At 38.5% G+C, this 24,861-nt stretch overlaps 1 protein-coding gene across 1 annotated transcript in view; it reads left to right on the plus strand.

Annotated features, from left to right (window-relative positions):
* Positions 1-24,861, plus strand: part of LOC147361871 (ATP-binding cassette sub-family C member 4-like) — a 448,560-nt gene that overhangs the window by 391,447 nt on the left and 32,252 nt on the right. The window contains exons 36-39 of the mRNA XM_086328628.1: positions 656-745; positions 11,466-11,638; positions 12,215-12,320; positions 17,799-17,933. Of these exons, the coding sequence (XP_086184754.1) occupies positions 656-745; positions 11,466-11,638; positions 12,215-12,320; positions 17,799-17,933 (504 nt within the window). The remainder of the gene's footprint in view (positions 1-655; positions 746-11,465; positions 11,639-12,214; positions 12,321-17,798; positions 17,934-24,861) is intronic.

The raw sequence follows: 24,861 nt of genomic DNA on the forward strand, positions 1-24,861 counted from the left end.
ATGACCAACCTATTCAGCATATTAAAAAGCAGAGACGTGACTTTGCCAACAAAGGTCTGTCTAGTCAAAGCTATGTTTTTTCCAGTAATTATGCATAGATATTAAAGTTGGAGTATAAAGAAATCTGAACACAAAAGAATTGATGCTTTTGAACTGTGGTGTTGGAGAAGACTCTTGAGAGTCCCTTGGACTGCAAGGAGATCAAACCAGTCCATCCTAAAGGAAATCAGTCCTGGATGTTCATTGGAAGGACTGATGCTGAAGCTGGAACTCCAATACTTTGGCTACCTGATGCGAAGAGTTGACTCATTTGAAAAGACCCTGATGCTGCAAAAGATTGAAGGCGGGAAGTGAAGGGGATGACAGAGGATGAGATGGTTGGATTGCATCACTGACTCAATGGACATGAGTTTGAGTAAGCTCTGGGAGTTGGTGAAAGGCAGGGCAGCCTGGTGTTTTGCAGTAGTCCATGAGGTCACAGAGTTGGACATGACTGAGTGATTGAACTAAATTGAACTGATTTGCAACCTTACTATTAATGATTGTAGTAAACTTTGTTTGTTTTCTTTTTTTGCATTTTAAATCTGGTCTCTAAAAATTGGAGTGAAATGAAAAGAGACTGCAGTAATAACATTCTCTATTTTGTTGTATTTAGGACCCTATTGTGTTCACTGGAACAGTGAGGAAAAATCTGGATCCCTTTAATAAGCATACAGATGAGGAACTATGGAATGTCTTAGAAGAGGTAATTTATTAAATATGATAAACTTGTTAGCATCAATATCTCATGTGTGTACATTTAAAAGCATTGTAGGTAATTAAGGGAGCTTAATAGTTTAATTGACTTCATTTATCTCCTAGGAGAACATTGATGACATGGATGTACTTAAAATGTGTGTATGATGAAATGAATAAATATGAAAACCAACAGTATAATTCATGTTTTCATTTTACCTTTTTCCCTAGAACCCAAAGCAATTAGATACATTACATTTCTTGCCCTTCAGTGCAGTTCAGTTCAGTCACTCAGTCATGTCTGACTCTTTGCGAACCCATGAATCGCAGCATGCCAGGCCTCCCTGTCCATCACCAACTCCCAGAGTTCACTCAAACTCATGTCCATTGAGTCGGTGATGCCATCCAGCCATCTCATCCTCTGTCGTCCCCTTCTCCTCCTGCCCCCAATCCCTCCCAGCATCAGGGTCTTTTCCAATGAGTCAACTCTTCCATGAGGTGGCCAAAGTACTGGAGTTTCAGCTTTAGCATCAGTCCTTCCAAAGAACACCCAGGACTGATCTCCTTTAGGATGGACTGGTTGGATCTCCTTGCACTCCAAGGGACTCTCAAGAGTCTTCTCCAATACCACAGTTCAAAAGCATCAATTCTTCGGCGCTCAGCCTTCTTCACAGTCCAACTCTCACATCCATACATGACCACTGGAAAAACCATAACCTTGACCAGACGGACTTTTATTGGCAAAGTAATGTCTCTGCTTTTGAATATGCTATCTAGCTTGGTCATACTTTCCTTCCAAGGAGTAAGCGTCTTTTAATTTCATGGCTGTAATCACCATCTGCAGTGATTTTGGAGCCCCCCAAAATAAAGTCTGACACTCTTTCCACTGTTTCCCCATCTATTTCCCATGAAGTGATGGAGCCGGATGCCATGATCTTAGTTTTCTGAATGTTGAGCTTTAAGCCAACTTTTTCACTCTCCTCTTTCTTTGTCCTTAGTAGAACATTAAACTAGAAGGTAAAATTATGTGTTAAAATTCTACTAGTGACCTAGTGAATTAATTACCTTAATTTGCAAAATTCATTTTTATTCTTTTGATCTTAGGAAGTATCTACTATGTGGAGATATCAGTTGTTTTTCATTATTAACAGAAAGATAAGTGAGATCATGCCAGTAACATGGTATGAAATTTCATAAGAAAGAGTTTATTAAAGGTATATTATCCATTTGAAAAGTTATAATTATTTATTAGCAGCTTCATCATTCAATGCTGCAGAGCATATGCTGTTCACAGAACTCTGGAGCTTTTGCTGAGGCTTTGTACTAAGTTCATTTCTAGAGGATTTTCTATTATTTATGTCATGTTTCTCTTTGACCCACTACTTTGAACCTCCTCAGTCTTGCATGAAAAGGATTTTGACTGTTAAGGTGCTCTTGTTTTTTTTTTTTTTTTTAATTTTAATATTAATTATTTTTGTGCATTTTCCCTAGTTTTGCAAATTTATTCTAAGGTACTGATGGCAGAAACTCTACCTAGACTTCTAAAAAATAGGCAGACTTCTAGGCTCTCATAGAAAATACCTAGCCAGGTCTTTTGCCTTGAAAAAGTGTGTGTTGCACAAATAGGCACTGAATATTTACTTTCTCTCATTTTAGAGAATTGTATCTTATTTCTTAATTTTTTTTTTTTTTTTTTTGTCAAAAATACCAGAAAGCAATTGCTCACATTGTTGTTTAGAATCAGTGTTTTCATCTTTTGGTGTCACTCTTCCAGAGATAGCACTGAGATGTGTAATTCATAGAGGGCCTTTGACTATGAGTCAGCAGATTTGGAGGTCTGAGAATTTCCTGCCAGTAATTCTGGGTTCTGAAGGTTGTCAGCACTGGGTCTTTACATACCCACCCTGCCATCCAGCAATTGTGGGAATTTTATTTTCCTAAATCAGGCTGTTACTTCACCTTATCCTAATTGGAAAACAGTGGGCCTCTGCTTTCACTTAAGTTTGTAAGTCTTTCTACAGTGAAATTCTAGAAGAAAAGAGGTGGGGAGAACAATAAACCATTAAGTGTAAATAAAGGTAGGATGATAGACTGCTCTTGAGGTCATAGGAGGCATTTACTGGTGAATTTGGGACACATTTTAAACTGGAAGCCCTGGTATATCCCCGTTTATTTCTGAGCTTGAGATCTCTCTTCAGAGATTCTCAGAAAAATTACTTTAAAATTTTAGAAAACATTATTCCATGGGCAGAAAAGAAATGTTGGTTGGAGACAAATCCTGTTAAAAACTCTCTTAGAACTTGGCCTTACCTTGTTAATTAATCTGAAGGAGCTAAAATTAAAATAAAATTTAGTAGCCTCTCAATTCTAAAATGATGAGTGGTACATGATACTAAGATCTACATTTATTTAGACTACATTTGGAACTTTCCATAAACAGAAATAAATATGAGTTTATGTCACAAAGTGAAGTGTGTGGTTTCTGTTATTGCTTCTGAAATTAACCCTATTATTTTAGTGATATATCTTAAAGTGAGAAATCATCCCATCATTGTGTTCCTCTGGGAGTTATTTCTTTATGTCCTTTGTACATATTGTTTACGGATCTTCACTGGAAAACATGTAAATCTCATAAAGAAATAATTCCTAGAGGAACACCATGATGGGATGATTTCTCAGTCTAAGTAATGAGGTCAGTTTTTAGGTGGATTAAAAACCCCAGTCATTGCTTTATAAATAAAGCCAAAGTGAAACTGTCAATCAAAACTAATACAGTTGACCTGAGAGTAAGGGGGCACCCATTTTACTCTTGTGGTGGATGCATGTTGATGTATGGCAAAACCAATGCAAAATTGTAAAGTAAAAATAATAATAATAATAAATTAAAAAAAAAAGAACTTTAACTAAAAGGGAAAGATGCTTTTTAATTTTTTTTAAAGTCCTCTATTTCTGCCTCCTCATTCTCTCCTGCTAGAGATGAACATCCATAAGGGAGATAGCCCTATGGATGCTGTCCCTCTCATCATGGTTATTTTTCAAAATATGTTAAAAATATGTTTTTCAATTTCTGAAAAATAGCCAACTTACTATACACTGAAGAATGTTCATTAGAAGTTAGAGCACCTAAAAAAACAACAGCAGCTCTACAAATATATAGAGTAGTGCTTAAAGATGAAGCACTTTATCACTCAAAGATTAAAAGAGCACAGTAGATAAAACTCTGGAAAGGAATCAGCAGTGTGTTGCTTCCACTGAAAAAAACAAAACAGTTTTGATCCAGGAGTTTACAATTGAGAATATAGTATGTCATGTCAAAACTGTGCAGAAAACATCCAGTTATATGAACCGTTGATAGTATCTCTGTTAAAATACAAGTATGTCTCATCACACAGGAAGCCAAGATACAAAAATCTGGGCATCAGCAACCTGTACACGCGATTCAGTCCTTGCTATGGCGACAGGTCACAGGCCCATTTCCCAGGGCCTTGTATTTAGGTGAACAAGCTCCCCCTTTACTTAATTTACTGCTGGCTCTGCTCTGGTAATAGCTCTTCCCCATTTGCTGATTGCATTTCACTGTCTCTTTCCAGCCTACACCAGCCTTTCATTTTGAAAAGTAAGGGTTCACAAAATGTAGAAACCATCTTACATCTGTGTTAACCTTCTGTGAGGGACATTGACACCTGGTTGAGAAAGATGATTTATTTACTAGGTTATTTGAAAGTGTTTATGATGATAGAACTGAGGTGTCCTATAAGTTCAGCTTATTATTTTCAGTTTTGCTGTAGTTTATTATTTTCCCAAGCTCAAAAATGATCTGAACTATTCTATACAAGATATGTAATTTCAAATAGTTCTATTTTCTCTGTTTTTCTTAAATTACCAACTTTTTAAAAAAAGGTTTCCATAGTTTAAAGTTAGATATTATGATATCTTGGGGCCAGTTAATTGTTGTTATAAGGAATATATTTCTTTTACAATGATATTTAATGAAAAAATAGTATTATATAAAATTATGTATGGATTTATTTCCTATCTTATAGAAACAGGTTATGTCACAAGATAAGATGCACTTGTTGCTTCATTCATACTTCCAACAAATGTGTATTGAGAGTTTTTTGGATAGGTAGTGTTGCAGATTCTGGGGCTATCACAGTTACCAGAAGAGACAAAATCTCTATCCTTTTGGAGTTTATCTTCTTATAGAGAAGGTAAAAAGCAAACCACCAATGTGTGTGAAATAAAGTCTCAGTATTGAAACATGCAGGGAGAAGAATAAAGTAGAACACGAGGAGAGGATAGCTGACAGCACTATTAACAATGGACAATATCTGTTTATCTCTTCTTATCAACCTCTGTTGTAGATTCTACACATACTGACTCACATTATACTCTAAAAATGTTAGGAGGAAGGAAGGAATACTACAATATTATAGTCTTATTTAGAGTTTAGGAAAAAAAATAAATAAATAAAAGTAGAGTTTAGGAAGCTAAGATAGATTAAGCTTAGGAAATTGCCCAATTGGCAGACCAGGCAGGACTTATGCCTAGTCTGTCTAGGTTCAAGGTCTCAATTTTCTGTTTTAAAACTTTCAAATCACAGGAATATGCAAGGAATGGTATGATGAATACATATATAACTTCACCAAAATTCACCAGTTGTTGATTTTTTTTTTTCTGTATTTGCTTTCTCTCTTCTATCATCTATATTTTGCTGAACTGTTTGAAAGTAAGTTGCAGAAATTTTTTTTTAAGTTGCAACTCATCCTAAATATGTAAACATACACTTTTTAAAAACAAGAACATTCTCCTACATAACATTATACTAATATCTCACTCAAGAAATTTGATAGTAATATTACACTATTGGGCTTCCCTGATAGCTCAGTTAGTAAAGAATTTGCCTGCAATGCAGGAGACCTCAGTTGGATTCCTTGGTCTGGAAGATCTGCTGGAGAAGGGATAGGCTACCCACTCCAGTATTTTTTGGGCTTCCCTGTGGCTCAGCTGGTGAAGAATCCACCTGCAATGCGGGAGACCTGGGTTCGATCCCTGAGTTGGGAAGATCCCCTGGAGAAGGGAAAGTTTACCTACTCCAGTATTCTGGCCTGGAGAATTCTATAGACTGTTGTCCATGGGGTCTCAAAGAGTTGGATACGACTGAGCGACTTTCACTTCACTTCGCTGCATTACACTATTATCTGATATGTTTTCAGATTCTCCAGTTGTAACTCCTAGTTATTGTTTACTGTCTCTTTTGTCTTTTTTCCATTTAAATAATTATAACTTGTTTATATGATTACACTACAAAAGGTCTTCATATTTATAGTATTGTCAACCATCTCTGATCCATAAATGAAATTAGAGTCTCAGAAAACCATGTGTTCTGGAAAGCATTTTCACCTCACAACAGCTTATTCCTTGTCAGGCATATGTAGACAACTTGAAGGAAAGTAAAAAAAACAGATTAGTGGTGAGATATCACCTGAGTCACCAATAGGTTTGAGGTTATTTCCTCACAGTCATGATGTCAGTCTTAAGAAAGACCAGTTTGCATTTACAAGGATTACCAAAGTCAACTAAGAAGGAAAATTGAGAAAGTCTTGCCAGTGTTACACTCCTATCAGTCCTATCACTTGAGTTTAGATTTATGGAATATGTTTCATAGAATATTCAGTAAAGCCTCTTCCTTGTAATGAGGTGGCAGAGGTGGGGGTGATTAAGCTGACTTTCATTTGATAATTTTCATTGCAGCCACTTGCCTCATAATCCATATCTTATCCTTCAGATTTTGCATATCTTTCAAGCTATCACTAAATACTAATACCATGTTTAATCCTTACTCAGAATTCCCATTTCTATGGATTAGACTTTCATAAGGAACGCAATTCAGGATAACATCCATGGAAGTACTCCAGCATTTAGGATACCATGAAAACATTGCCCACTCACTCTGGTGTTTTGTAATTTGCCTTTGTAATTCTGTGTACACTAATTGGCCATCACTCATCAATCTTTAATCCTTTAATTTGAAGTGTATTTACTCTCTGTTCTCTAATTTCAAGCACAGTCTGAATTTTGTTCTTAATCTATAATATTTCTCCAAAACAAATATTCATTGACCCCTGTAACTCAATATGGTTTCAGATTATCTTTGGCAGTTAAAAAGTTGATTTTTTTAATCTTGCAATTTTGATTTTATGAGGATAGATTAATACAAATACCACCTACACCCATAGTCTGGGGGAAATAACTTCTTGTGTTGTGGTCTTGTTTTCCTGAATTTTCACTGAAAAACATTTATGAAATTATTCAAAGAAGACATACAGATGGCCAATAGACACATGAAAAGATGCTCAGCATTATTAATTATTAGAGAAATGCAAATCAAAACCACAATGAGGTACAAACTCACACCAGTCAGAATGGCTATCATCAAAAAGTTTATAAATAATAAATGCTAGAGAAGATGTAGGAAAAAAGGAACTCCAACACACTGCTGTGTGTGTGTATGCTCAGTCATGTTCAACTCTTGGCATCCCTATGAACTGTAGCCTGCCAGACTCTTCTGTCCACAGGATTTTCCAGGCAGTAATACTGGAGTGGGTTGTCATTTCCTTCTCCAGAGGATCTTCCTGACCCAGCGATCAAACCCACATTTCTTTCATCTCCTGCATTGGCAGCTGGCTTTTTTACCATTGAGCCACTTGGGAAATCCCCAAGACACTGTTATTGGGAATGTAAATTGGTGTGTGGAAAACAGTATGGAGGTTCCTTAAAAAACTAAAAATAGAGCTACCACATGATCCAGCAATTATACTCCTGTGTATATATCTGGGGAAAATGGAAATACTAATTTGAAAAGAACATGCACCCCAGGGTTCATTGCTGCACTATTTGCAATAGCCAAGATATAGAAGGAACTCAAGTTTCTGTCAACAGACAAGACAACATCTTTTGAAGATATGGCAACATACACACATAAATATATAAAACACACATATTTTATATGTGTATATGTATGCATATTGTGTTATACAGACATAAAAAGCAATGAAATATTGCCATTTGCAGCAACATGGATAGACCTAGAAAATCATCCTAAGTGAAGTCAGAGAAAGACAAATATTATATGATATCACTTATATGTGGATTCTAAAAAATAAAGCAAACTAATATATATATATATAAAGAAACAGACTCACAGACATAGAAAATAAACTTATGGTTACCAAAGGGGAAAGAGAGGGATTAATCAGGAATATGAAATTCACAGATACAAACTACTATACATAAAATAGAGAAGCAACAAGGATTTACTGTATAGCACAGGGAACTAGAGTACCTTACAGTAAGGGATTAGATCTGATAGACAGAGTGCCTGAAGAACTATGGATGGAGGTTCATGACATTGTACAGGAGGCGGTGATCAAAACCATCCCTAATAAAAAGAAATACAAAAAGGCAAAATTGTTGCCTGAGGAGGCCTTACAAATAGCTGAGAAAAAGTGAAAGGCTAAGGAGAAAAGGAAATGTATACTCATCTGAATGAAGAGTTCCAAAGAATAACAAGGAGAGATAAGGAAGTCTTCTAAGTGAAAAATGGAGAAGGAAATGGCAACCCACTCCAGTATTCTTGCCTGGAGAATCCCATGGATGGAGGACCTTGGTGGGCTACAGTCCATGGGTCACAAAGAGTCAGACAGGACTGAGTGACTTCACTTTCACTTCACTTAAGTGAAAAATGAAAAGAAAAAAGTAAAACAATAGAATGGGAAAGACTAGAGATTGCTTCAAGAAAATTGAAGATACAAAGGGAACATTTCATCAAAGATGGGCACAATAAAGGACAGAAATGGTATGGACCTAACAGAAGTAGAAGATATTAAGGAAAGGTGGCAAGAATACACAGAAGAACTATACGAAGAACTATAGAAGATCTTCATGACCCAGATAACCATGATGGTGTGATCCCTCACCTAGAGCCAGACATCCTGGACTGTGAAGTCAAATGGGCCTTAGGATGCATCACTATGAACAAAGGTAGTGGAGGTGATGGAATTCCACTTGAACTATTTCAAATCCTAAAAGATGATGCTGTTAAAGGGCTGCACTCAATATGCCAACAAATTCAGAAAACTTAGTAGTGGCCACAGGACTGGGAAAGGTCAGTTTTTCATTCAAATCCCAAAGAAAGGCAATGCCAAAGAATGTCCAAACTACTTCACAGTTGCACTCATCTTACATGCTAGCAAAGTAATCCTCAAAATTCTCCAAACCAGGCTTCAACAGTAAGTGACCTGTGAACTTCCAGATGTTCAAGCTGGATTTAAAAAGGCAGAGGGACCACAGATCAAATTGCCAACATCTGTTGGATCATTGAAAAAGCAAGAGAGTTCCAGAAAAATGTCTACCTCTGCTTTATTGACTATGCCAGAGCCTTGGATTGTGTGGATCACAACAAACTGTGGAAAATTCTGAAAGAGATGGGAATACCAGACCACCTGACCTGCCTCCTGAGAAATCTGTATTCAGGTCAAGAAGGAACAGTTAGACCCAGACATGGAAAAATGGACTGGTTCCAAATTGGGAAAAGAGTATGTCAAGACTGTATATTGTCACCCTGCTAATTTACTTACATGCAGAGTACATCATGTGAGATGCTGGGCTGGATGAAGCACAAGTTGGAATCAAGATTTCTAGGAGAAATATCAATAATCTCAGATATACAGATGACACCACCCTTAAAGCAGAAAGTGAAGAAGAACAAAAGCACCTCTTGATGAAAGTGAAAAAGGAGAGTGAAAAAGCTGTCTTACAACTCAACATTCAAAAAACAAAGATCATGGCATCTGGTCCCATCACTTCATGACAAATAGATGTGGAAACAATGAAAACAGTGACAGACTTTATTTTTTAGGCTACAAAATCACTGCAGATGGTGACTACAGCCATGAAATTAAAAGACATTTGCTCCTTGGAAGAAAAGCCATGACCAACCTAGACGACATATTAAAAAGCAGAGACGATACTTTGCTGACAAAGATCTGTCTAGTCAAAGCTATGGTTTTTCCAGCAGTCATGTATGGATGTAAGAGTTGGACCATAAAGAAAGCTGAGCCCCAAAGAATTGATGTTTTTGTACTTTGGTGTTGGAGAAGACTCTTGAGAGTCCCTTGGACTGCAAGGAGATCCAACCAGGCCATCCTAAAGGAAATCAGTCCTGGGTGTTCATTGGAAGGACTGATGCTGAAGCTGAAACTCCAATACTTTGGCCACCTGATGTGAAGGGCTGACTCATTTGAAATGACCCTGATTCTGGGAAAGATTGAAGGCAGGAGGAGAAGGAGAGGACAGAGGATGAGGTGGTTGGATGGCATCACCGACTTGATGGACATGAGTTTGAGCAGGCTTGGGGAGTTGGTGCTGGACACTGATGGAAGCCTGGTGCACTGCGGTCCATGGGGTGGCAAAGAGTCATACAGGACTGAGGAACTAAACTGAACTGACTGATAGTAAGTTACAGTGGAAAATAATCTGAAGGAAATATATATACATATATATATATATGTATATATATATATAAACTGATTCACTTTGCTGTATACGTGAAACTAAAATAATATAGTAAATAAATTACTGTTCAATAAAAAAAACTTTTCAAAATTATAACATTGAAGAAAACGCACTTGACTTGTTCACAATTATAGGATTAAACATGAGAAAGAATCATCACCAAAATAGCTCTGGTTTTACTGATCTATGAGGTACAATTTGCCATTATTTGAATTTATATTTTTAGACATTTGGACTTTCCAAAATGGTGAAGTGCTGATAAGATTATATATTTAGAGAACCATACTTCATACAATTAATATATATATGTTTTTAATTTACTTTAGGGAGAAGGCAATGGCACCCCACTCCAGTACTCTTGCCTGGAAAATCCCAAGGACAGAGGAGCCTGGTACTCTGCAGTCCATGGGGTCGCTAAGAGTCAAGCACGACTAAGCAACTTCACTTTCACTTTCACTTTCATGCATTGGAGAAGGAAATGGCAACCCACTCCAGTGTTCTTGCTTGGAGAATCCCAGGGACAGAGGAGCCTAGTGGGCTACCGTCTATGGGGTCTCACAGAGTCAGACACGACTGAAGCGACTTAGCAGCAGCAGCAGTGTAGTAGAAAGTGAAGTTGCTCAGTCGTGTCTGACTCTTGGCGACCCCATGGACTGTAGCCTACCATGCCCCTCCGTCCGTGGAGTTTTCCAGGCAAGAATACTGGAGTTGGTTGCCATTTTCTTCTCCAGGAGATCTTCCCAACACAGGGATCGAACCCAGGTCTCCGGCATTGCGGGCAGACGCTTTACCATCTGAACTACCAGGGGAGCTCAAGTGTAGTAACTCCTTTGCCAAATCTATTTTTGGGAAATTTGACTCATCCATAGAGTCCTTTAAACTTTTCTGTTCAAATCGTACTGAGAGAAATAGCTTAGTTTTTTGAGAGACTTTCTTAACTAATCCTTAAGTCAGTGTGGGGGACACTGAGACCTTTTTGTCCTGAGTTGACTTCCACCATCTTCCTCTTTGGAAAGAGTTCTCCCCATTACCTGGCTATACATGTAAGATACATAAGAAGTCCTGAGGACGTCAAAGCTCTAATGTCTAAGAGGCTTGTCTACTTCAGTATTTGTTTGTTTAAGAAAATGTCATTCTTCTTTCTATATGCACAGGTACAACTTAAAGAAATCATCGAAGAGCTTCCTGATAAAATGGATACTGAATTAGTAGAATCTGGATCGAACTTAAGTGTTGGGCAAAAACAACTGGTGTGCCTTGCCAGGGCTATTCTGAGGAAGAATCAGATATTGATTATTGATGAAGCCACAGCACATGTGGATCCAAGGTATGAAGCCGAGATTCATGAAACATGGAATCTGAATTTTAAATATGGTAAATGGGAAATATTTAATGATGTTGAGAAATGTTTTTTTATGTGCTCTATTTGCCCCAAAGACATCTCCTGGTAACATTAATTCCAGAAAACAAAGGAAGAAACCAAAATGTGGTAATAATGTTATGAGGCATCCTGAGAGAGCTAGATTTGTAAATCCAGCTCCTGATAGTTTCAAGCAATTTGGCAGGAAGACAACTTTCCACTGTTTTATGAAAAATAGTCAGTTTCCAAGTAGACTTTCCCCTGGGTTGGGAAGATTTCCTGGAGCAGGAAATGGCAACCCACTCCAGTATTCTTGCCTGGGAAATCCCATGGACAGAAGAGCCTGGTGGGCTATAGTCCATGAGGTTGCAAAAGAGTCAGACACAACTTAGCAACTAAACAACAACAATAAAGACTTTTTATACTTAGTGTTTCAAGAGCAGGATTATGTCTTAAGTATTGATTTTTAAAAGCGTAATATTTTTAAGTCTTAAGTCTGCTTTTCCTGTCTTTACTTAACAAAACGCAATTCTTTGATTCCAGCACTGATGAGTTAATACAAAAAAAGATCCGTGAGAAATTTGCACAGTGTACTGTGCTAACCATCGCCCACAGGTTGAGCACCATTATTGACAGTGACAGGATAATGGTAAGGCCCTCACCTGTGCGATTTCCATTGTTTCCTTTACCTTCAATTTTAAAATTTATTCTTCCTTGTAAAACTTGATTAAAACTTCTAATTAATTCTTATTTTTCCTTTCATCCTTGACAATAACTCAAGTACTTAAGTGTAGTTTCAGAATGTGCTATTAAACAATACATTCCAGTATTGTTTAGGAATAGGAAACAGTAATTTCTTATTTCCATTTAAAAGTTTATTTGAATTTCTGTTTTTTGTTTTTTTTTTTAAGGTATCCAACCATGAAAATATTCCAAACTCACAATGCGACTTCAGATTTCAGAGTGGTGCAACAAAGTCATTTTTACTGTGTCACAGTTCTTTCAGCATTTTTGTATTCCCTTAATAAAAACAGCATTTCATTACACTGCCAGGCAGTTGTTAGGTGAAGTTGCAGAATTTCCCAATTGATGGGACATTCACAATATGTGCTGTCAGAGAGGAGGCATTGAGGAGAAAAGGCCTAATGAGAAAAAGTATTTAAACAGAAAGGATTTAATAAAGAAAATTTGTTATGTAGGAAATGGAGGACTGGAAAAATGAATCACTGGGGTAATAATTTTAGGAAGCAATGACTATGTCCTAAGACAGATCTCCAGACCTAAGACTCAGAGAAGAAGCCTTATGAGTCAGTGCTGAGACCTCCAGTTCAGTTCAGTTCAGTACAGAAATTAAAAGACGCTTACTCCTTGGAAGGAAAGTTATGACCAACCTAGATAGCATATTAGAAAGCAGAGACATTACTTTGCCAACAAAGGTCTGTCTAGTCAAGGCTATGGTTTTTCCAGTGGTCATGTAGGGATGTGAGAGTTGGACTGTGAAGAAAGCTGAGTGCGGAAGAATTGATGCTTTTGAACTGTGGTATTGGAGAAGACTCTTGAGAGTCCCTTTGACTGTAAGGAGATCCAACCAATCCATTCTAAAGGAGATCAGTCCTGGGTGTTCATTGAAAGGACTGATGCTAAAGATGAAACTCCAATACTTAGGCCACCTCATGCGAAGAGTTGACTCATTGGAAAAGACTCTGATGCTGGGAGGGATTGGGGGCAGGAGGAGAAGGGGACGACAGAGGATGAGATGGCTGGATGGCATCACTGACTAGATGGACGTGAGTTTGAGTGAACTCCGGGAGTTGGTGATGGACAGGGAGGCCTGGCGTGCTGTAATTCATGGGGTCGCAAAGAGTCGGACATGACGGAGCAACCTCCAAGGGGAGGTCGTTGTCTAACTACTGATCATATTTGTGAGTAAGCATGATGAGGCTAGTTCTCCATGTGCTGATAGAAGCTGGGGTTATGTTGCAGAAGTAGCAGAAAGGAGGGAGACCATTTGCTCTGCTTCCCACCTTCCTCCTCCCTCTAGTGCCCGCTACTGGCAGAACCTCACAAAGGGCCAGCAGGCCAAAGAGCCTCTGAAATAGGATTTGCAGAGACAACTTCTGCATCACAGATGAAAGTGTAGAAAGAAAGGCAGATGGAGATTGAGTGACTGTAGATGAACAACTAGCAAGTCTCTCTCTCTCTCTTTTTTTTACTAGCAAGTCTCTTATACAATGTATCCAGGCATTGCAGACACAGCAAGCTCCAAACTTTGGTCTCTGGATGTCTGTCTAGTGTCTTTCTTTCAGGTTTGTTTGGCTCTTTCTTCCTTAGTAATTTAATATTTTCTTCCTTAGTTTTATCTCCTCCATTTCTTCCTCCCTTCATTTTCTCTCTTTTTCTTTCTATTCTCTCTCTCTTTGTTCTTCCCTTCTGTTGCTTGCTGAGTTTCAATAGATTTTAGGTTGTGGCTTATTAAATGACAAGGAAATCATCCCTCAAAGGAAAAACCTTTGGCAACACATAAGCCCAAAAGAAGCAAGGTATTTTCAGGCTAAGCTAGTCTGGTCAATGAGCTTATTTCACCCACTGTATAGATACTAGTCATCACAAGACTCCAGAGTATACAATTGATGCTGATTAGTGATGAAGTAAATAGATAAAGAAGGCCTGCACAATGCACAAGAGGCAGCAGATGGAGTTAACCAGTGATTTTGATGTTCCACACTAAACAGGTAATAGTCAGGAATAAATGGTCAGTAATACCTCAAATTCCTTATGTCCAGTGATATAATGGAGCTTTTGACTTCTTAGGTAGTTTCTAGAAAATCACCTCCCACCCTCCTCCCCATGCATTGTCAGGTGGGATCATCAGTGGGGACACTGAATAGATACCAGACTGTCAGCACTGAGGCAGTGCCTGTAGCCTCACTCCCCTGATCTGAATATGCACAGAAGTGAGCTCTGCGGAAGCAGATGACAGGAGTCGGGGATTGCCAACCAAAGGGATGCTCTAGGCTCCAAGCAGGGCAGCTGGTCACAGGACAAGAACATCTCAGTAAGAAGTAGGCTTCTCGTGCAGAGTTTGTGAGGGACCGGGTGACAGTCCAAGATTGTAGAACAGTGACTCTTAGAATCCAGAGATGTTTAGCATGGAGCATCTTTAGTCACTCATTTTGTGTTCTTGAATGCTAATGGGAAAAGTAACCTTTTCCTTCTACTCTTTACCTGTCACTTTGTTATTTCTTATCTCTCAGCATTGTATTTCCATACTGTTCCCACTTCTTCCACAGTAAGTGAATGATGCTGTGAACTTTACCTGTTTCAAGCCCTTTTTCAGGTTTTTCTTTCACCCTGTCCTTGCCTTCCACCTCTCCCTGCAGCCACCCCATTGTCATTGAAGGCATCCTACCAATGAAAATGAATTAAATTATCTTGCATTGGGTCCATTTAGGTTTTATGTCTAGGACAACTAGCTGGAATATCAGCAGATACAGAAGCCAGATAAACACATCTTTATTGCACTTATATAACTGACTCAGATAATATAATGTATTTTTCCTAAACCTACTAGAGAGTGACAAGCAATTTGAGGTTGGTATTCATTGGGGTTGAGAGTTGAGGGATTCTTGTCACACTAAATTGAATGTGTGGTTTACTTTATAGTTTAACTTGAGTTAAGGGAAGAGTGGAGATATACCTGGAGATTACAGGAGACTTTTAATTTCAAGATTAAAGGATTTTAAAATTAAAAGTTAATACTATACTTAATTTTTCTGTACACAAAGAAAAAAATTATAGTTGTTTATGTCAGTTTGTTCTGAAATATCTAGAATCTTTGATCAAAGCCATAAATGTAAAGGCTAAGTTGGTAAAATTCTCTTCCTGGTATTTTTCAGTCTGGGTCCCATCTAAGCTCTTGTGGCCTGACATGAGTCTGAGCTGCACTAAACTCTTGCTCCTTTTGACTTTCCCTCCTCTCTGACTGTCCTTTTTCTTTCTTTTATTCCTATATTTGATGTAAATGAGTTTCAATCCTCAACCCTGCTTTGTCCCTCCCTCATTTCCCTTCTCACTCTCCCTCTTGGCCACAGTCATCAATCTTGGGCACGTGGTCCTCCAGGTCCACATCCCCAATCCTTAGCTATTCCCCATGCCAGCTGGACTCATTCTACAAACCCCCTGATCTCATCCTATAGTCTTGACAGACTACACCATTGGGTGGTCACTCATTCATGCCCTGAATTTAGTTTCCTTTTCATTTAACTTCCAATGAGCATGTATTAAGTGCCTGTTACCTGTCATGTACAATGCCAGGGGCCTGAGATGCAACACCAAACAAGGGAGATTGCATACCCTGCACTTAAGGAGATGCCAGTCTCACCTCTAGCCCTCTTGACTTAGGTTATTCCCTGTGTCTGGAATGACCATTGTCCACCCACCCACCCCCACTTCTGCATGTTCACGTCTATCCATTCTTCAAGGCCCAGTTCATTGCCCGATCTCCTCCTTGAAGTTCATACTCAGAACCTCTGACAGAAGTCATCTTTTCTGTTACTAAACTCCTTTTTATGTTTTTCTTCTCTTGCATTGTAGACATTTGAGGATTTCCTTCTCTCTCTCCTCTCAGGACAGGCTCCCTGAAGGCAGGGGCTGTGACTTACTTGTATTTGGCTCTTCCACATCATCTAGCATAGTGACAGGAATACAATTAAATGTGTAATAAATATTTGCTGAATAATTCAGAAATTAATGAAAAATTTTCTTGTGTTCTTCAGATGTGTTTTCCCTATGTGTTACTTAACTCTTTATTAATCTTGAAAGCTAAATCAGATTTGTTTTATTTTTATGTGAATATATAAGAGGTACACAGTAAATAATTTGAGCCTGAGTGTAATAAGAATTGCAGTAGAAAGTAGGGGAAATATTTATGCTTATGGGCATATTTGTTTAATTTATATATAAAGCTAGTATAAAGTCTTCAGTTCAGTCTCTCAGTCATGTCTGATCTTTGCAACCCCATGAACCACAGCACTCCAGGCCTCTTTGTCCATCACCAACTCCTGGAATTTACCCAAACTTATGTCCATTGAGTCAATGATGCCACCCAAACACCTCATCCACTGTCGTCCCCTTCTCTTCCTGCCCTCAATCTTTCCCAGCATCAGAGTCTTTTCAAATAAGTCAGCTCTTCACATCAGGTGGCCAAAATATTGGAGTTTCAGCTTCAGCATCAGTCCTTCCAATGAATATTCAGCACTGATTTCCTTTAGGATGGACTGGTTGGATCTCCTTGCAGTCCAAGGGACTCTCAAGAGTCTTCTCCAACACCACAATTCAAAAGCAATTCTTTGGCACTCAGCTTTCTTTATAGTCCAACTCTCACATGCATACATGACTACTGGAAAAATTGCTTCTTTAGACTTACTCAAAGAGAAAATTGGATTTCTAGATATTTCTTCAATGCAGAGAGATTATACTAAAACTGCTTATGTAGCAACTCTCTTTTTGTCAGGCTTTCACTCTCAGGATAATAAACTACAACCAAAACCAACTTTCAGAAGCACTTTAACCTCACTGACAAGGGATTCAGCCCCAAAGAGGTGACATAATCTGGAAGCATTTACTTTTTTCCCAAGTTTTGCTCAGTGTTTTTAAACCAACTTGACAGTTAATTTGCTGTCAAGTCACTGTTGTCTGATTTATATGATACCACTGTACTTTTTAGATAAATTGAATTTGATTTTCTTGAATTAAGAAATTTCCCAGCTCTGAATGTCTGTATAAACAACCCTCAAATCTCAGAGTCTGAAAGCTAAAAATACTAATCATAACAACCCCAAATGCCTTTGCAGAATATAAATGATATAGATTGCTAAGTGCCTATAATCATAGTCTAAAACTTTGATTTTCTTCTATTCCTATAACATTATAATAGTAAAACATTAGGTTAGGGCTTGATCTACTAGTAACCTCAGGTAATCAAACTATTTAAATAGCAGCCAGTCTTACCACCCAAATAGATTCTCTGTATTCTCCCTGTCCTGCCCCTTTCTGAAATATTGTTGGAGTTATTATAAGTTACTGTGAAACATTGTTTACTAACAGATTTCTTTGTGCTGCTTAACAGGTTTTGGATTCAGGAAAACTGGAAGAATATGGTGAGCCATGTGTTTTGCTGCAAAATAGAGACGGCCTGTTTTACAAGATGGTGCAACAACAGGGCAAGGCCAAGGCCGCTGCCCTCACTGAAACAGCAAAACAGGTGAGCCCACTGCGGGGAGTTGTAATTAAAATTTATCTGCACAGTTCACTCTTCACAATTTGGTAGCAGGGTTCCAGTAACAAGCTCTCTGTGTCCTTTTCAATCGTACGCCTCCAGAGACAAAACTTCATGAATGGATCTTTACATGTTGCAGGTGGAAGCCAGGTCTGCTGGGACTCTGCAGAAGCAGTGGGGATGGGGTCAGGATGTGTGCATGCACGTGCACCTGAGAGAGATTTTGGATTGGACTTGGCACACATTTAGACTCTGGGTTCAGATTCTCACAGAGCACAGGACACCCATTTTGCAGACCTTTCACATTCATTCTGATGGTGCTTAGCACATTTGTGATACAAATTCTGTCAAAGAATATCCAGGAAATTTGAGAGTTTAAGGGAACAAATTTGGAGTATTTTGATTATAGGAAACTCTTTCAGGGAAAGGTGTAGGTCTCTTCTGTGTTCTGATCTGTAAATAAAACTCCTACCTGATACTGTCACTTTCTCTCTAATTCTTTGTTATTTTGAATTAGGTGCATTTGCCCCCCATGCTTTCTCTAGCTTACGGAAAATGAAATTGTCATCAGGACAAATCAAGAACTCACAACACCTTCACACTGTAGTCTGAATGGTGCCTGAAGGTTTACAGAGCACTTTCTCAGAGATGAGGTGTGTGAAGCACTAAGCACTGTGTGTGGTGTGAGGAAGGGGCTCGATGGGCAACACTCAGGTCATGTGGTTTTGTACTGAAAAATTTAGTCTTTGTTTCCAATGCTGAATGAGAATAATGAAGACAAATTTCAAAGATTAAAGGAAAGAAATTTGTTAATTTGCTAGCAAATGAGTAGGATAGCAGGCTAATTTTTTAAGAACTATCATCCTGCCTTCTAAGAGACAGCAGGTGTATTTAAAGAAAAGTTTTAGGGTGCCTATATGATGGGTGTCACATATAGTTGATTTTTTTTTTAGGATAGCTATTTCCATGATGTTATCCCTGGTCATTTTGGTCCCCTGGTCCCAGTCAAAATGTTCCTGTTTTGATATTTTTTGCTTTGCTGACTTCATGGCCTTGGGTTTCTGTGGTTATGACAAGAGGAACAAGCAGAAATGGAAAGAATGCCTGCACAGAGGTCTGGTTTAAGGAACTTAGTCATTGTCATGAAGCTGCCTGAAATTATTTCTGGAACAAGGTGAGAGTGGGGTTGATGGAAGGAGGGAATGATGGTCTGGGGTTCTTGCCCCTTGAGATGCATGGCTTGAGGTGGGATGAGGCTTCTAACTGTGTGTGGTGAGGCGTCCCCATTGAAACTAAATATCTGATCATTAAATTATAGGTGCATTTTTATTTCTTCATACTTCATACTTTGCATTTCCCAGATTTTTCACTTGTAAAGAATAAATTTATTTGTGTAATATTTTAAATATCTTAACATATTCTAAGTATCTCACAGTATTTGTTAGGTATACTGTGGAAAATTCTTCAAGAGATGGGAATACCAGACCACCTTACTTACCTCCTGAGAAATCTGTATGCAGGTCAGGAAGCAACAGTTAGAACTGGAAAAGGAACAACAGACTGGTTCCAAACTGAGACAGAAGTATGTCAAGGCTGTATATTGTCACTCTGCTTATTTAACTTATATGCAGAGTACCTCATGTGAAATGCTGGGCTGGATGAAGCACAAGCTGGAATCAAGATTGCTAGGAGAAATATCAATAACCTCAGATACGCAGATGACACCACCCTTATAGCAGAAAGCAAAGAAGAACTAAAGAGCATCTTGATGAAAGTGAAAGAGGAAAAAAAGGCTGGCTTAAATCTCAACATTCAGAAAACTAAGATCATGGTATCTGGTCCCATCACTTCATGACAAATAGATGAGGGAAACAATGGAAACAGTGAAAGACTATTTTCTTGGGCTCCGAAATCACTGAAAATGGTGACTTCAGCCATGAAATTAAAAGACGCTTGCTCCTTGGAAGAAAAGCTATGACAAACTTAGACAGCATATTAAAACAGAGACATGACTTTGCTGACAAAGGTCCATCTAGTCAAAGCATGGTTTTTCCAGTAGTCATGTATGGATGTGAGAGTTGGACTATAATGAAAGCTGAGCACCAAAGAATTGATTTTTTTGAACTGTATTGTTGGAGAAGACTCTTGAGTCCCTTGGACTGCAAGCAAATCCAATCAGTCAATCCTAAAGGAAATCAGTCCTGAATATTCATTGGAAGCACATGCTGAAGCTGAAACTCCAATACTTTGGCCACCTGATGTGAAGAACTGACTCATTTGAAATGACCCTGATGCTGGGAAAGATTGAAGGCAGGAGGAGAAGGGGATGACAGAAGATGAGATGGTTGGATGGCATCGACATGAGTTTGAGCAAGCTCCAGGAGTTGGTGATGGATATGGAAGCCTGGCATGCTGCAGCAATGGGGTCACAAAGAGTCGGACATGGCTGAGTGACTGAACTGAACTGAACAGTATTTCTATGTGAGATTTATCTAACATGTAGCTCAAATTTCCTCTGTCACCATTTCACCTCATTCCTTCTCCTTAGAAATGAAGAGTAGTACCTTCCACTTTTCACAGGGTGGGAAGTTGCACAGCATCATCGAGCTGGCTGAAGAGTTGGCAGCATCAGAATTCAATTCTTGGTATAGGGATGAGAAGTCTGTGTTCTGAACTTTTCGTAAGTACTTATATTGTGTGCAGATATAGAGAAGGTGTACTTGGAGCCCTGTTTTATTTTTAATTCCTGAAACTCACAGAGCATTTTTACCTACCAGAGCAGAGGCCCCAACCCCTAGGCCATAGACCAGTACTGATCTATGTCCTGTTAGGAACTGGGCAATACTGCAGGAGTAAGTGGCAGGTGAGCAAGCGAAGCTTCATCAGTGTTTGTAGCTTGCATATCCCCTGAGCTCTGTCTCCTGTCAGATCAGTGGCAGCATTGTATTCTCATAGGAGCATGAACTTTAACCCAAAAATTGAGTTGAAATATCCTAAGATTGCCACAAAACAGAAATAAAGAGCACAATAAATGTAATGCACTTGAATAATCCCAGAACCATCACCCAACCCAATCCATGGAAAAACTGTATTCCACAAAACTGGTCCCTGGTGCTAAAAAGGTTGGGGACTTCTGTACTGGAGTGTCCCCAATCAGAGCTTCCCTGCTAAGACCTGATGATCATTTGTGAGTCCTTGAATAAGTAGTCACAAAGAAGTCAGAAATTTCATACACATTTGTTCCTTTGACCTTATGCATTCCACATCAAAAGGACATGTCCTCACCTGTGTGTCAGTCTTCATTTTAAAAATGTGTTATTGGAAACCAACTTTGTCCGGTTCTATAGAATATCATGGCCCTCCTAGGTCAGGTCATCTTTCCTTTCCGTAGTCCTTGTTTGATCCCTGAATTCTAGACAGCTTGGATTGCCTCTGTGGGCTGGATGTATTGTCCTCCCGTTTCACCGGGCGGCGGTAGCGAGGTACCAGAGGCTCTCCTGGAACCGGGCGTGGGGGCGGGGCTCACCGGGAGCCCGTGGTGAAGGAAATGTTGGTCTTCAGCGATGTTCAAAGCCTGTGTATTTCCGCTAGACTCTGGCTTCAGGTCGGTTCCCCAAAAGGCTCAGAAGCGACCTGAACCAAACAAAAAGATTCCGAGGACTAGGAGCCAAGATGGCGGAGGAGTAGGACGGGGAGAACACTTTCTCCCCCACGAATTCATTAAAAGAGCATTTAAACGTCGAGTAAATTCCACAAAACAACTTCTGAATGCCGGCAGAGGACATCAGGCACCCAGAAAAGCAATCCAACTCTTCGAAAGGAGCGCGACTGAACAAAGAGAAGAAATACAGCTCCACCCATCAGAACACCGACACAAGCTTCCCTAACCAGGAAACCTTGACAAGCCACCTGTACAAACCCACACACAGCGAGGAAAAGCCACAATAAAGAGAACTCCACAAACTGCCAGAATACAGAAAGGACACCCCAAAATCAGCAATTTAAACAAGATGAAGAGACAGAGGAATACCCAGCAGATAAAGGAACAGGATAAATGCCCACCAAACCAAACAAAAGAGGAAGAGATAGGGAATCTACCTGATAAAGAATTCCGAATAATGATAGTGAAATTGATCCAAAATCTTGAAATTAAAATGGAATCGCAGATAAATAGCTTGGAGACAAGGATTGAGAAGATGCAAGAAAGGTTTAACAAGGACCTAGAAGAAATAAAAAAGAGTCAATATATAATGAATAATGCAATAAATGAAATTAAAAACACTCTGGAGGCAACAAATAGTAGAATAACAGAGGCAGAAGATAGGATTAGTGAATTAGAAGATAGAATGGTAGAAATAAATGAATCAGAGAGAATAAAAGAAAAACGAATTAAAAGAAATGAGGACAATCTCAGAGACCTCCAGGACAATATTAAACGCTACAACATTCGAATCATAGGGGCCCCAGAAGAAGAAGACAAAAAGAAAGACCATGAGAAAATACTTGAGGAGATAATAGTGGAAAACTTCCCTAAACTGGGGAAGGAAATAATCACCCAAGTCCAAGAAACCCAGAGAATCCCAAACAGGATAAACCCAAGGTGAAACACCCCAAGACACATATTAATCAAATTAACAAAGATCAAGCACAAAGAACAAATATTAAAAGCAGCAAGGGAAAAACAACAAATAACACACAAGGGAATTCCCATAAGGATAACAGCTGATCTTTCAATAGAAACTCTTCAAGCCAGAAGGGAATGGCAAGACATACTTAAAATGATGAAAGAAAATAACCTACAGCCCAGATTATTGTACCCAGCAAGGATTTCATTCAAGTATGAAGGAGAAATCAAAAGCTTCTCAGACAAGCAAAAGCTGAGAGAATTCTGCACCACCAAACCAGCTCTCCAACAAATACTAAAGGATATTCTCTAGACAGGAAACACAAAAATGGTGTATAAATTCGAACCCCAAACAATAAAGTAAATGGCAATGGGATCATACTTATCAGTAATTACCTTAAACGTAAATGGGTTGAATGCCCCAACCAAAAGACAAAGACTGGCTGAATGGATACAAAAACAAGACCCCTACATATGTTGTCTACAGGAGACCCACCTCAAAACAGGGGACACATACAGACTGAAAGTGAAGGGCTGGAAAAAGATTTTCCATGCAAATAGGGACCAAAATAAAGCAGGAGTAGCAATACTCATATCAGATAAAATAGACTTTAAAACAAAGGCTGTGAAAAGAGACAAAGAAGGTCACTACATAATGATCAAAGGATCAATCCAAGAAGAAGATATAACAATTATAAATATATATGCACCCAACATGGGAGCACCACAGTATGTAAGACAAATGCTAACAAGTATGAAAGGAGAAATTAACAATAACACAATAATAGTGGGAGACTTTAATACCCCACTTACACCTATGGATAGATCAACTAAACAGAAAATTAGCAAGGAAACACAAACTTTAAACGATACAATAGACCAGTTAGACCTAATTGATATCTATAGGACATTTCATCCCAAAACAATGAATGTCACCTTTTTCTCAAGCGCACATGGAACCTTCTCCAGGATAGATCACATCCTGGGCCATAAAGCTAGCCTTGGTAAATTCAAAAAAATAGAAATCATTCCAAGCATCTTTTCTGACCACAACGCAGTAAGATTAGATCTCAATTACAGGAGAAAAACTATTAAAAATTCCAACATATGGAGGATGAACAACACCCTGCTGAATAACCAACAAATCACAGAAGAAATCAAAAAAGAAATCAAAATTTGCATAGAAACGAATGAAAATGAAAACACAACAACCCAAAACCTGTGGGACACAGTAAAAGCAGTCCTAAGGGGAAAGTTCATAGCAATACAGGCACACCTCAAGAAACAAGAAAAAAGTCAAATAAATAACCTAACTCTACACCTAAAGCAACTAGAAAAGGAAGAAATGAAGAACCCCAGGGTTAGTAGAAGGAAAGAAATCTTAAAAATTAGAGCGGAAATAAATGCAAAAGAAACAAAAGAGACCATAGCAAAAATCAACAAAACCAAAGCTGGTTCTTTGAAAGGATAAATAAAATTGATAAACCATTAGCCAGACTCATTAAGAAACAAAGGGAGAAAAATCAAATCAATAAAATTAGAAACGAAAATGGAGAGATCACAACAGACAACACAGATATACAAAGGATCATAAGAGACTATTATCAACAATTATATGCCAATAAAATGGACAACGAGGAAGAAATGGACAAATTCTTAGAAAAGTACAACTTTCCAAAACTCGACCAGGAAGAAATAGAAAACCTTAACAGACCCATCACAAGCACGGAAATTGAAACTGTAATCAAAAATCTTCCAGCAAACAAAAGCCCAGGTCCAGACGGCTTCACAGCTGAATTCTACCAAAAATTTAGAGAAGAGCTAACACCTATCCTGCTCAAACTCTTCCAGAAAATTGCAGAGGAAGGTAAACTTCCAAACTCATTCTATGAGGCCACCATCACACTAATACCAAAACCTGACAAAGATCCCACAAAAAAAGAAAATTACAGGCCAATATCATTGATGAACACAGATGCAAAAATCTTAAACAAAATTCTAGCAATCAGAATCCAACAACATATTAAAAAGATCATACACCATGACCAAGTTGGCTTTATCCCAGGGATGCAAGGATTCTTCAATATCCACAAATCAATCAATGTAATACACCACATTAACAAATTGAAAAACAAAAACCATATGATTATCTCAATAGATGCAGAGAAAGCCTTTGACAAAATTCAACACCCATTTATGATAAAAACTCTCCAGAAAGCAGGAATAGAAGGAACATACCTCAACATAATAAAAGCTATATATGACAAACCCACAGCAAACATTATCCTC

The sequence above is a fragment of the Bos grunniens genome, chromosome 12, assembly GCF_055505025.1.
Source record: "Bos grunniens cultivar Pamir isolate PY7600 chromosome 12, Bosgru_T2T1.0, whole genome shotgun sequence".
Lineage (NCBI taxonomy): Eukaryota > Metazoa > Chordata > Mammalia > Artiodactyla > Bovidae > Bos > Bos grunniens.